The sequence below is a fragment of the Budorcas taxicolor genome, chromosome 1, assembly GCF_023091745.1.
Source record: "Budorcas taxicolor isolate Tak-1 chromosome 1, Takin1.1, whole genome shotgun sequence".
In the NCBI taxonomy this organism is placed as follows: domain Eukaryota; kingdom Metazoa; phylum Chordata; class Mammalia; order Artiodactyla; family Bovidae; genus Budorcas; species Budorcas taxicolor.
In genome coordinates, this window is record NC_068910.1 from 3320713 (window position 1) to 3333652 (window position 12940).

At 51.8% G+C, this 12940-nt stretch overlaps 1 protein-coding gene across 4 annotated transcripts in view; it reads left to right on the forward strand.

The window, feature by feature from the left end:
• Positions 1 to 12176, forward strand: part of FGD5 (FYVE, RhoGEF and PH domain containing 5) — a 118502-nt gene extending 106326 nt beyond the window's left edge. For 3 of the 4 annotated variants that reach the window (XM_052647345.1, XM_052647421.1, XM_052647392.1), the window contains exons 17-21: positions 234 to 363; positions 2884 to 3014; positions 5735 to 5863; positions 10013 to 10167; positions 10985 to 12176. In XM_052647345.1, the coding sequence (XP_052503305.1) occupies positions 234 to 363; positions 2884 to 3014; positions 5735 to 5863; positions 10013 to 10167; positions 10985 to 11021 (582 nt within the window). In that variant the 3' untranslated portion in view covers positions 11022 to 12176. The remainder of the gene's footprint in view (positions 1 to 233; positions 364 to 2883; positions 3015 to 5734; positions 5864 to 10012; positions 10168 to 10984) is intronic. The other variant, XM_052647429.1, reaches the window with a different exon arrangement.
• Positions 12177 to 12940: the final 764 nt, after the last annotated feature.

Below are 12940 nucleotides of genomic sequence, written 5' to 3' on the forward strand. Positions count from 1 at the left end.
ACAAGCATAAGACAAGAAATCACTTCTGTCATTTTTTAATATATTATTTTGTAATTTTCTATAATTTTTTAAAAAGAAAAACAGATAAGGACCTGCAGAGGAGCATAATAACTCTGCTCAGAGCACGAGGCCCTTGAGGAGGTGGGGACGGGTCGGCAGAGGGGTTGGACATGGTCCTCTGCTTGGGCCGGGAGGGTGAGACCCTGTGACCCGCGGGCCCCCATCTCCCCCAGATCGTCTGCCGGAACTGCTCTCGGAACAAGTACCCTCTAAAGTACCTCAAAGACCGCATGGCCAAGGTGTGTGACGGCTGCTACGGGGAGCTGAAGAAGAGGGGCGGGGACGCCCCGGGCCTAATGAGAGGTACTGCGGACCACCTTCCGCTTCTTCCTCACGCGGCTTCTCCCAGCCGCTTTCTTGGGGGACTCCGGAGAAAATGCTGCCCTCCCGGAGGAGACAGGGTTTAAACCCTGCTCTTGGGCACCTTCTCCCCCACCATTGGTTCTGTAGAAAATCCAGAGGTGCCCCCAGAGGAAGGGTTCCAGAGCAGCTGAGTCTGGGGCATGTTTCTGGGTCATGTATCTGGGATGTGTCTGGGTCCATGTGTCTTTGTCACATGTCTGAGACACGTGTCTGGGTCCATGTGTCTAGGATACGTGTCTGGGTCCGTGTGTCTGGGTCCATGTGTCTGGGACACGTGTCTGGGTCCATGTGTCTGGGACACGTGTCTGGGTCCACGTGTCTGGGTTCATGTGTCTGGTTGACATGTCTGGGTCCATGTGTCTGGGATACGTGTCTGGGTGACGTGTCTGGGTCCATGTGTCTGGGTCACGTGCCTGGGTGACATGTCTGGGTCCATGTGTCTGGGACACATGCCTGGGTGACGTGTCTGGGTCCATGTGTCTGGGACACATGTCTGGGTCCACATGTCTGGGTCCAAGTGTCTGGGTCACGCATCTGGGTTCATGTGTCTGGGACACGTGTCTGGGTGACGTGTCTGGGTCCACGTGTCTGGGTCCCTCTGGGTCATGTGTCTGGGTCCATGTGTCTGGGTCACGTGTCTGGGTCCATGTGTCTGGGTCACGTGTCTGGGTCCATGTGTCTGGGACACGTGTCTGGGTCCATGTGTCTGGGACACATGTCTGGGTTCATGTGTCTGGGTCCATGTGTCTGGGACACGTGTCTGGGTCCGTGTGTCTGGGTGACGTGTCTGGGTCCTTGTGTCTGGGACACGTGTCTGGGACACATGTCTGGGTTCACGTGTCTGGGTCCATGTGTCGGTCATGTGTCTGGGACATGTGTCTGGGTCCACGTGTCTGGGTTCATGTGTCTGGTTGACATGTCTGGGTCCATGTGTCGGTCATGTGTCTGGGACATGTGTCTGGGTCCACGTGTCTGGGTTCATGTGTCTGGTTGACATGTCTGGGTCCATGTGTCTGGGTCATGTGTCTGGGACACGTGTCTGGGACACGTGTCTGGGTGATGTGTCTGGGTCCATGTGTCTGGGTCACGTGCCTGGGTGACATGTCTGGGTCCATGTGTCTGGGTGACGTGTCTGGGTCCATGTGTCTGGGACACGTGCCTGGGTGACGTGTCTGGGTCCATGTGTGTGGGTGATGTGTCTGGGACATGTGTCTGGATCTATGTGTTTGGGTGACGTGTCTGGGTGACGTGTCTGGGACATGTGTCTGGGTCCACGTGTCTGGGTGACGTGTCTGGGACACGTGTCTGGGTGACGTGTCTGGGTCCATGTGTCTGGGACACGTGCCTGGGTGATGTGTCTGGGTCCATGTGTCTGGGTGACGTGTCTGGGTCCCTGTGTCTGGGTGACGTGTCTGGGTCCATGTGTCTGGGTGATGTGTCTGGGTGATGTGTCTGGGACACGTGTCTGGGTGACGTGTCTGGGTCCATGTGTCTGGGACACGTGTCTGGGTCCATGTGTCTGGGACACGTGTCTGGGTCCATGTGTCTGGGACACGTGTCTGGGTCCATGTGTCTGGGACACGTGTCTGGGTCCATGTGTCTGGGACACATGTCTGGGTCCACATGTCTGGATCCATGTGTCTGGGTCACGCATCTGGGTTCATGTGTCTGGGACACGTGTCTGGGTGACTTGTCTGGGTCCATGTGTCTGGCACACGTGTGTGGGTTCATGTGTCTGCGTCACGTGTCTGGGTCCCTCTGGGTCATGTGTCTGGGTCCATGTGTCTGGGACACGTGTCTGGGTCCATGTGTCTGGGTCACGTGTCTGGGTCCATGTGTCTGGGTCACGTGTCTGGGTCCATGTCTCTGGGACACGTGTCTGGGTGACGTGTCTGGGACATGGCATGCTGGGTCCGTGCGTCTCCGTGACGAGGCCAGTAGGCAGGCACTCACATTACTGCACAGTGGCCCTGTTTTCAGGCCTGGGTCCCCTGGGGCCCTCTTGGAATGAGGATGTCGAGATGGAGACCAGAGGCGTTGTAGTCAGAGAAGGGGCTGAGGGTCCTCGGATAGCAAAGCTCGAGGTGGCTGAGAGGGCCTGTGAGCACCTGTGCTCAGGGTCGGCTAGAGGGGGAGCAGGGTGGATCTTGTGCCTGAAACCAGAGACTCCCCTCAGTCACCCCACCCCAGGGCTGCCCGGGGCCATGGAGAGGACCACCAGCCTCTGCAGACATGGGGAGGAGGGAATAGCCAGCACCGGGAAAGCCTGCCCCTACTCCAGCTCTGTGTTAGCAGGGGGGGCGCCCCTTCTCTTGGGTCACACGGAACCCCCACCCCATCCCACCCCTCGAGGCCGGGTGCCGTCTCGGGAAGGCCAGGAGCTCAGTTCTTGGAGGCGCCTGTGTCCCCCACTATGGGCACAGATGCTCACCTCCCTCCCCGCGGCTTGTCTCGCTGCAGAGCGGCCCCTGAGCATGAGCTTCCCCCTCTCCTCCGCCCGCTTCTCGAGCAGCGCCTTCTCGTCCGTCTTCCACAGCATCAACCCCTCGGCCTTCAGGAAGCAGAGGAAAGTCCCGTCAGCCCTGACTGAGGTGAGGCGGGTATAGGGCTGCCTTCCTGGGGGCCAGGGGGATTTAGAATGTTTTGGGTCCTCAGACCCCCTGCCCTAGCCAGACCAGGCTCTTGAGGACACGTTAGAGAGCATCCTTCACGGGAGGCGTTCTGGCTCGTGCTCACAAAGGTCACCCTGAAGCACAGGCCGTCTCTTGGGTGTGACCGAGAAGACCCCCGCCGGTGGCAGAGAACAGGCGCCCGAGTGGCTGTCAGAGGTGCGGGGAGACACGTCGCCCCCCCAGCCTTGACCCGTCCCCAGACGCACACAGCGCTGCAGCACTTGGGTCTAAAACCGCTCGGCCTGGCTCAGCCCTCCCGAGTCTGGTCCCCTCAAACCGCATCCCTGTCTCATCCTGGGGATCCCAGACAGGCTCAGGCGGTGAGCCTCCTCAAGGCCGTAGGACTCTCTCCAGGAAACCTCAGAATTAGCCCAACTCAATTCCTTTCTGCAGACAGAACCAGATTATTGACTGTATTCTAATCATAGCCACAAACGAATGTGTGCCCGTGAATATACAAGCTGTCAAAAGAAGAGTGAGCAACTGTTACCAAGTATTTTTAAATATTCATTATTGACTAGCAGGTGGCAAGGGTTCAAAAAGTGTTAGGGATGAAAATTTTAAGTGAGTATGGGTCTATCCATTAGCTTAATTCCTTTTGCATCTTAAAAATCTTGGAAGTTAACACTTACGTGATAACAATTTTTTTTTTTCAAAAACACAAGAATGTGTGATGAGAACTGAGTTTCTCTCTCTCCCTCCCCAGACTCCTTCAGTCCCACCTCTCCAAGTTAACTGCCGTCAGATTTCTTACGGATCCTTCCAGAAATGTTTATGCATATACATAATTAAGATAGACAATCCTTTTTTTAACTCAAAAGATGATACTCTGAAGCTTCCATACATTTCTTTCACTTAATCTGTCTTTGATATAATTTCACATTAGCTTGTCCACATAAATTCCATACTTCTTACACTGCATGGCTGTCTCGTCGTTCATTAACTAGTCTCCTCCCACAAATTGAGAAAAGACCACCCTCTCACTCCCACAGTCCTCTCAACAGGAGCTGAACTCACGGAACCTGAGTGTGCCATGGGTACAGAGTTTGAGAACCAGTGTCCTCACCTTTCAGGCATCAGGCCGCTGTGATCCAGGTGCCGTGTGGACCTGCCCTGAGCCATGTTGGCAGGTTTTGCCCAAAGCAACAATCTTTTTATTACTCAACAAGGACTATACCGTGGGCTCGGCAGCAGCCCCAGGAGCAATGTGCCCCCACCTCCCGCCACCCTCTCGAGCCCCGGGAGCCCCACCCCGGCAGTGAGACCTGCTTCCCAGGGGATGGTCTGCTGGAGCCCTGTCCCGGGAGCATCTGATGGGGGCAGATCGCAGACTCTGGGAGCTGCTCCGGCAGGTCAGCTGTGGGGAGAGGAGGCCTGTCCGAGTTAGGTGGGGTCCTGGGGACCCAAGAGGGGCAAGTTCCTTGCCCAGTACTTCTCAAAACACCTGGCTGGTTGTAGCTTCCTCTCCCTACACTGAAGTTCCCTGACCTTGAGAACATTTGCCGAGAGCTCTGAGTTCTCGCCCTCTCTTCAGCTAAGTCAGGATTTCATCTTTGGTAGATCCAGCCCCGCAAATCTTCTGGGCCTGTTTCCCCACCTATGAACTGAGAAAGTCAGGTGAAATTATTTTGTAACCTGGTCTTCTTGCTCTCGTATTAAGGTGAATGTTTATGGAGCATTTGACTGTGGGTCAGGCACTGTACCTGACCGGTACCTGTCTGACATACTTTGATTCCAGTTTTAACTAGTCAGGACACTGAGACGTACAGGAAGTAAGTGGTCTCACCTCACCCCTCTAGTGGCTGCTAGAGTCTATGTTGGAACCCGAGATGGGTCTTACTCCAGGCCTGTGATCTCAGCCCCTGTGAGAGGCTTGTTCAAAAGACCACACCATTGCTACTTCCAAAAGAAAGAAAGGGAAGTTGCTCAGTCGTGTCCCACTCTTTGTGACCCCATAGACTGTAGCCTGCCAGGCTCCTCCGACCGTGGGATTCTCCAGACAAGACTACTGGAGTGGGTGGCCATTTCCTTCTCTAGGGGATCTTCCCAACCCAGACATCGAACTCGGGCCTCCCACATTGCAGGCAGATGGGAAGCCCCCTCCCTTCCCTGCAGCCACCAGGGAAGCCCCGATTCTACTAAGAGGCGTTAACAAACTCATTAGTCAGGAGATCAGACAACCTTTTAGGGAAACAATTAAGAAAAGAAAGGATCCCCTCTTAAATGTGAGAAAAAAGTAAGCTGAAAAGCATAGGAACCAATTTTATGAGAAAGAAACTTTCACCCAGATAGATCCCTGCAGCTTTGAGATTTGGGGTCTTGAGGGGCTGAGAGGAGGGAACCAGGACTCCGGCTCACCGCCAGAGGGCAGCACTCCTGCAGGCAGGTTTCGACGCGCGGCTCCCGGGTCCCTTCGGTCAATCCTGTCTCTCCGACACGGCCCTGTGGCCGATGCGCCGCGAGGCCACCCGAGCGCCCCGACTGCAGAGCGGCACGAAGGCCGCGCCGGCGCCACCCGAGCGCCCCGACTGCAGAGCGGCACGAAGGCCGCGCCGGCCGGCTGGCAGTGACATTCAGGCTCCGTCGGAACCGTGTCCACGCCCGGCGCCTTGACCGCCCCGCTTGCTTCCCTCCGCCAGGTGGCCGCCTCCGGAGAGGGCTCCGCCATCAGCGGCTACCTCAGCCGGTGTAAGAAGGGCAAGCGGCACTGGAAGAAGCTCTGGTTCGTCATCAAAGGCAAAGTGCTGTACACCTACGCGGCCCGTGAGGTAGCGTGGTCCCCGCCTTCTCTCCTCTCCTGTCGGGGCCGGGGGGCAAGCCTCGCCTCGCACCGGCCGGGCGGGGCCTGCGGCTGCGCCCGCCCGGTGCCTCGTCGGGCAGGCCTTGTCTGCGGGGCGCCGCGCCGGCGCACGGCCGCCTCTCAGCTCCCAGGAGCCGGCCGCTCCCTTGTGGGCCCGGGCGGCGCGGCGGGCAGGGCCGGTGCCGCGCGGCCTTGGCACGTGCCCGCGGCGGGCGGGGGGCAGCAGTGCAGGGCGCTGCCCGAAAGAGCGCGCCTTTCTGCCCTCCGCTTCCGTTGTTGGGGCCGGAACCCAAGAGCGTGTCTGTGCATCGGTCAGGGAACCGTATTGCCTCGTGCAGGGCAGCTCTTCTACTAAAGAAGCCTGACGTTCACGTGCGTCACAACATCGTCGACTTTCATCTGCTGAGATACAGCGGGGAGAGGGCCCTGGTGCAGCCTGCTTCTGCAGGAGAGGTGTGAGCGTGGCTGCGCGGCAGGGGGCGCTCTGGTCCTGGCGCGGGCTGAACCCCTGGGATAAGGAGAAAGATTTACCAGGTCCAGACCCCACCGTCTGTCTGATGGTTTCCGCAGGCGAAATCTGATTTGAAAAACGGCCTTAACTGCATTCTCCCTACCTGCAGAGGGTGGGTGCTTCACCCACGGGGATGAGCACACCATCACAGGGCGGGCCCTTCTCCCCTGACCACGGGTGCTGGCGACCGGGCAGAAGGCACGGCCCCCTTGGGGGCATGACGCTCCCCTCCCGAGGGCCCTGCAGCTGTGGCGGTTCCTGACCCACAGAGGGGACCCCTGTGGGCATGTGTGAACTACGCCCTCCCCGAGGCGGGGTGGCCTCTGCAGCCTGGGTTCTGAGAGAACTGAGTGGACACTTCGTGAGACTTCTTCACAGCAGCGCTTTTGAGGGGGTGCACAGGGGTGTGTCGCGGGTCCCCGAGGTGTGGAGAGCACCCAGCTGTGCTGAGAGCAGGCCCTTCCTCCACAGAGCATCTCGTGGAAAACAGTCTTGGGGAATAAAAGCTATTGACAGTTAACCAGCCATCAGAGTGTGGGTCCTGTCTTGAGAGTGGAAAAGCCAGAGGCTCTATGCCCTGAGCGCCGGTTGTCGTGGAAGTGACAGCCTGGGTTGGTTTCCAAAGATGGATTTCAGGATGCTTCCAAAGCCACTTCTTCAGAGAGAGGAATTTGTATAGTTGCTCAATAAGCCTAAACCAGTGACAGGGCCAAGCTTTCAAATTCCATCAAAAGGAGATTTGGTAAAGAAGATGGGCAGATTTCACTGTCTCTACTGCCATGCACCTCCATCATGTACCCTGAGGTAACCCAAAGCTGATGTAACTTGCTACTCAGTATCAGCCCTGGGAGAGAGTGCTTGTCAGGTATATATAGGAATCTTTTACATTTTTTTCCAATATTTTATTATGTAGTTAATATATTTATTATTACAAAAAATTTCAAACATAAACGTTGAAGGAATTTTGATCATACAGTCAACATTTTACTGTACTTAATCAAGTATCTATTAGTCTCTCGTCCATCTTGCTTTTTGATGCTTTTCAAGTATAATTCGCCCTGAAAAGTGAAAGTGAAAGCCACTCAGTGAAAGTGAAAGTCACTCATTCCTGTCCGACTGTTCACAACCCAGGCCAGAATACTGGAGTGGGTAGCTGTTCCCTTCTCCAGGGGATCTTCCCAACCCAGGAATCAAACCGGGGTCTCCTGCATTGCAGGCGGATTCTTTACCAACTGAACTAATTCTCCCTAAGAGTTCAATATTTGTGTTTTGCCTTTTATACACAAATTTAACAACTTAGATATGATGAAGTTCACCAATCTTGGTACTATTTGTTGAGTTTTGACTAATGCATACCCCTGTAAATCCTCACCTCACCCCCATCCCCAGAGGCAACACACTGGGTTTTATTTTTTTCCTACCATCTATTAGTTATATCTTTTAGATCTTCAGATAAGTGGAATCATGGATGGTTTTTTCCCCTCAACACGATGTTTTCAAGAGTCATCCGAATTGTTGCTTACAGTTGGCCATGCCCTTTTATGGCTGAGTAGTATTCCATTTTGTGAATATACCTCTTTGTTTATCCATTCACCAGTTGAAGGACATTTGAGTTGTTTCCAGTTTGAGGTGATTATGAATAAAGCCAGTTTAAACTTTTGCATACAGGTTCTTGTGTGAAAATAGGTTTTTATTTTGCCTTGGGTGAATACCTAGGAATGGAATTTCTGGATCACAGAACGATATACATATGGTCTTTCATTTACCAGGTAGTTTTCCAAAATGGTGTGGCATTTTACAGTCTCTGCAACAATGTAGGTAAATTTGGGAGTTCTGTTTGCTCCACGTTTGTTAGCACTTGGTATTGCCAGTCTTTAATTTTAGCCATTCTGGAGAAAGGGTAGTAGTATCTTAATGTGGTTTTAATTCTTGACAGTAAGCCTTGTGTAAGTCCTCCAGCTTTGTTCTTTTTAAAGGTGGTCTTTCGTGTTTCCATATAAATGTGTCGATTTCAATAAAAATGTCTGTTAAGATTATGACAGGGATTATTGAATCTATATATCAACCTGGGGAGAATTAACATCATAGCCATATTGAATCTTCCAATCCATGAATAATTCATTTATTTAATTCTTTAAATTCTGCATTTAATGTTTATACTTTTTAGTATAGAGATTTTTTATACTTCTCTCATTTCTGTTACCTTTATTCCTAAGTATTTTATTTTTGGATGCAGTTTTGAATGGAGTTTATTTTCTAGTATTCACTGATGGTACAAAAATATTTTTAAAAAACAACAATTAATTATCCTGTGCCATCGCTAAATTCATTATTAGTTCTGGTAGTTGTTTTGTAATCAAACATATCCTTTTTAAGCACAGGTAGTTTTGCTTCTTCTTTTCTGATCTTGATGTCTTTTATTTCTTTTTCTTGCCTTAATGCAATGGCTAGCATCTCCAGTGCAGTGTTGAATTTAATTGGTAACGGGCAGTGTCCTCTTGCTTTGTCTCAGTCTTAGGGGGAAAGCATTAAGTATTTCGCTATTGAGTATGATGTTATTGGTGGATATTTTGTAGATACCCTTTGTCAGATTAAGGAAGTTCCCTTCTGTTTATTTACTGGCTGCACTGAGTCTTTGTTGGTGCACGAGGGCTCTCTCCATTTGCAGTGAGCAGGGGCTACTCTTCTTTGCAGTGAGCTGGATTCCATGGCTTCTCTTGTTGCAGAGCCCAGGCTCTGGGCCTGCAGCCTCAATAGTTGTAGCACATGGGCATAGCTGCTCTGTGGCACGTGGAATCTTCCTGAAGCAGGGATCAGAGCCATGTCCCCTGCATTGGCAGATGGATTCTTATCCACTGTACCACTGGGAAGACCCAGGAAGTTCCCGTCTATTTCCTAGTTTGCTAAGAGTTTTTATCATGAGTGGATGTTGAATTTTGTCAAATGTTTTTTTCTGATTCAGCGGTCTTAGAAAGTTGATTGCCTTTTATACACAAATTTAATTCCTCCTCTCCCACAGTCATTCTAAATCTCTGTTCATGATCTTATTAAATTGTGTTCTTTATGAACATGTATTTGTGCATAAATATGGATGTGTTTATTATAAAAAGTTCTTTATCTACATATAAGAAGCTCTTTCTTTTTCCACCGAGCTCCATGATTTTAAGCCCGGACGCCCTGAGTGCTCCATACTGAAGCACTGTGAAAGAGACCATGGGGGGCTAAGCACAGAATACATTAACAGGGGTAATGACAGTGGAAAGTCTGAGTCGCTGACACACCGAATCCGTGGAAGGAATGCGCAGTTTTAGGTGTTCGTGAGTTCCAATGCTGGCCCTGCCCCTTCCAAGCTGTGTGATCTTGGGGCATTATTTACCTTCCCTGAGCCTTAGTTTCTTCTTAGCATGGGGGTGACACCTTTCATGAAGATTAAACAAGATAATGTGGAAGTCCCAGGACTCTGTAAACACTGTCGCAGAGTGTTAAGTCTCTTTTCCTCCTCGTGACTGGTGCTGGCAAGAAGTAGGGGTGAAGAGCGTTGGATGCTCAGCTGCTGATGGGCGTCTTGCCGTGTTTAACGTCCGTTTCCCCTCTGCCTCTCCGCAGGACACAGTGGCCTTGGAGAGTATGCCCCTCCTTGGCTTCACCGTTGCGCCAGGCAAGGAGGAGGGCAGCAGCGAAGCCAGCCCTACGTTTCATCTTTACCACAAGAAAACCCTATTTTATAGCTTCAAAGCTGAGGATAGCAGTTCGGCTCAGAGGTACCCAAATACCTAGTCCCGCATTCCCCCCTCTCCTCTCCCAGAAGGGAGCCAGCTGTCACCCTGGGCTTTGGCTTCTGTTCTTCTCCGGCCCTCCTGTCCTGTCAGGTTCCCTTGGGCCACAGCAGAAGAGCAGGTTGAAGTTCCCAGGCGGACCTCAGACAGACTGTGGGTGGGGTTCCGGACCACGCAGTGCAGCGCGTGCGGCAGTCCAGGGAGTCCCGAGCTCTTTGGTTTCCCAGCGCATACACAAGCGCTGTTCATCCTGTAGTCTGTCAACTGTGCAGTCGCGTCATGTTTACAAAAGTGTGCATTCCTTCACTGGAAGATGCTTTCTTGCTAAAAGTACTAACCCTCATCTGGGCCTTTTAAGAAGTCATAATCTTTTTGTGGTAGTAACATCAAAGACCAGTGGTCACAGACCACCACAACAAATCGACTAACAACGGAGAAGTCTGAAATACGGTGAGAATTGCCAAAATGTGCTGCAGAGACACACAGTGAGCAAATACTGCTGGGAAAATGGTGCTGCTTGCTAGACTTGCTGGACACAGGGTTTCCACAAACCTTCACATGTAGAGAAAACACAGTGTCTCTGAGCACAGCGGGGTCTGCCTGCATTATGACTCATCCATACGGGCGTGCCTTGATTCAGCAACTGCACTGCACTGCGGGCCTTTTGCTAAATGCGAGGGAAACACACAGAATCAGACCGGGTCGCTCACCTTGGGTTAATGCCACTGTTGTCTCATCACTCTCGGGTTCCGTGACCAGAGTTCCAGGCAGAACCGAGTGTCTCCTCACTTCTGTGTTGCAGGTGGATCGAGGCCATGGAAGACGCGAGTGTGTTATAGCAGTCACCCAGCATGTGGACTCAGAGGACACTCCTAGGTTGATGTGTGGGCCCTTCCAGAAGCCAGCCCGTGTCTCCACCCGTCCGGACACACAGCTGGATTCAGCACGCGGCCTGGCCTTCTTGGCTGTCACCCCCTCTCTCGCACCTCCTCAAGTGGACCCCTTAAGGGATATTTATGGACCTTTTCTGTCTTCATGTTCTCCACCCTCCCCACTCCAGCGTAAACTATTTCCCTTTCCAGTAGCGCGTTAAAATTTAGTAACATGAAGACGTGGAAACCAGTAGGGAAGTACGTTGTAGAACTGCAGGCTTCTTAGTAGAAACAAGCTGTTACAGTTTTTTTTTACTCCTGGTAAACATGATCGCCTTTTATGTCATTGATGTCGGTGCCTCAGGTGAAATGACAAACAACCAGTAAATAACAGCTACTCTCATCAAAAAGCACTTTATTGTTTTACTGAGCAGCAACCTCCGGTTTGATTTTTTTCCCCCCAAGGGACTTCTGTAAGTCAGTGGTAGATGGAGTCCTGTGGACTAATTTGCCACCAGCACTGGCTGTGGGGCACCAGCAGATAACACCGGGAGGGTCCCCCTGGCCTCGGAGGGCGCAGGGCCAGGCAGCCCCGGAGCAGAAGCGGAGGACTGTCTCCTCCAAGCGAGCACTCACCCTGCAGACCGTCGCGGCTTCCGAAAGGAGGAAACTGCCTCCTCCCTATAGCGGTCCTGACACCTCACCAGTGCTGGAAACTCGGCTGCTGGCAGACCCGGCCCTCACCCTGGAGGCCACTGCAGACCCTCCCGAGAGACGGGGTCTGCTTTAATTTATTGCGTGCCTTCCTGAGTTTACCCCGCACAGGCCGACAGCGATGTGCTTGTGAGAACTGTCCTTGTTTTCGACATCATGGTCCTTCTGCTGTATTCCTGAAGCCTTGAAAGAGGAAAGGAGAGAAGACAAGACGCGATGGGAAGGTGAATTCGTGGTGGTGGCCAGTGGCTCTGGACACAGTTGAGGGAGCCTGGAATTGTGGCCTGATGCCCTGTGGGCGCCTGGGGCTTGGTCCCTTCCCGCTGATGACTGCTGCTCATGATGCTGGACGTGTTTTCACATAAAGCAGAGTGGCGGGGGGCCTCCTTGTTACTCTCATCGAAATAAAGAGCAATCATATCATTTTCTGATGTCTTGTCCCCACCTTCCTGTTGCCCTGTTCCCTAAAAAAAAAGGCAGTTGCTAACGTTTTATGAAAAGCACCATCTCCGGGAATTAGCTTACATTAAATATTTTCAGGGGAATTTTTTTTTTCTAGTTTGCAGTTCTTTAAAAATGTTTGGTTAAACATTTTGAGGACCCAGACTAAGTGATGAGAGAGGTCTTCTTGTTAATTTTTGATGGAATCATTTTCACCATCAGGCATACTGAGATGGGCCTTCTAGACTCTTCGAGCCTTTAAAAAGCACAGCAGGGGACTTCCCTGGTGGTCTAGTCGCTAAGGCTCCACACTTTCAATCCAGGGGCCTGGGTTCATCCCAGGTCAGGGAACCAGATCCCATATGTTGCAACTAAGAGTTTGAATGCCACACCTTCAGGCTGCAATGAAGCTCTAAGGTCCTGCCTGTACAGCTAAGACCTAGTGCAGCCAAATAAATAAATAATTTTTAAAATTTTTTAATTAAAAATTTTAATTTATATTTAATTAATATGTATATATTTTTTAAGTGCAGCAGGACTTCAGAGAGGAAGTGGGCACTTCCCCAGCCTGCCTGTACTGTGACCCATTGTCAGTTTCTGAGCTCCAGGGAGAATTATGTGTCCGGAAGTCCCTTGAAGATTTCTTCCCCCCGAGTAACATCCTATTTCTGATACTCTGTAAAGGAGCTGTGACAGGGCTATTTATTGCCCCTGATAGAAACCCCGGTTGT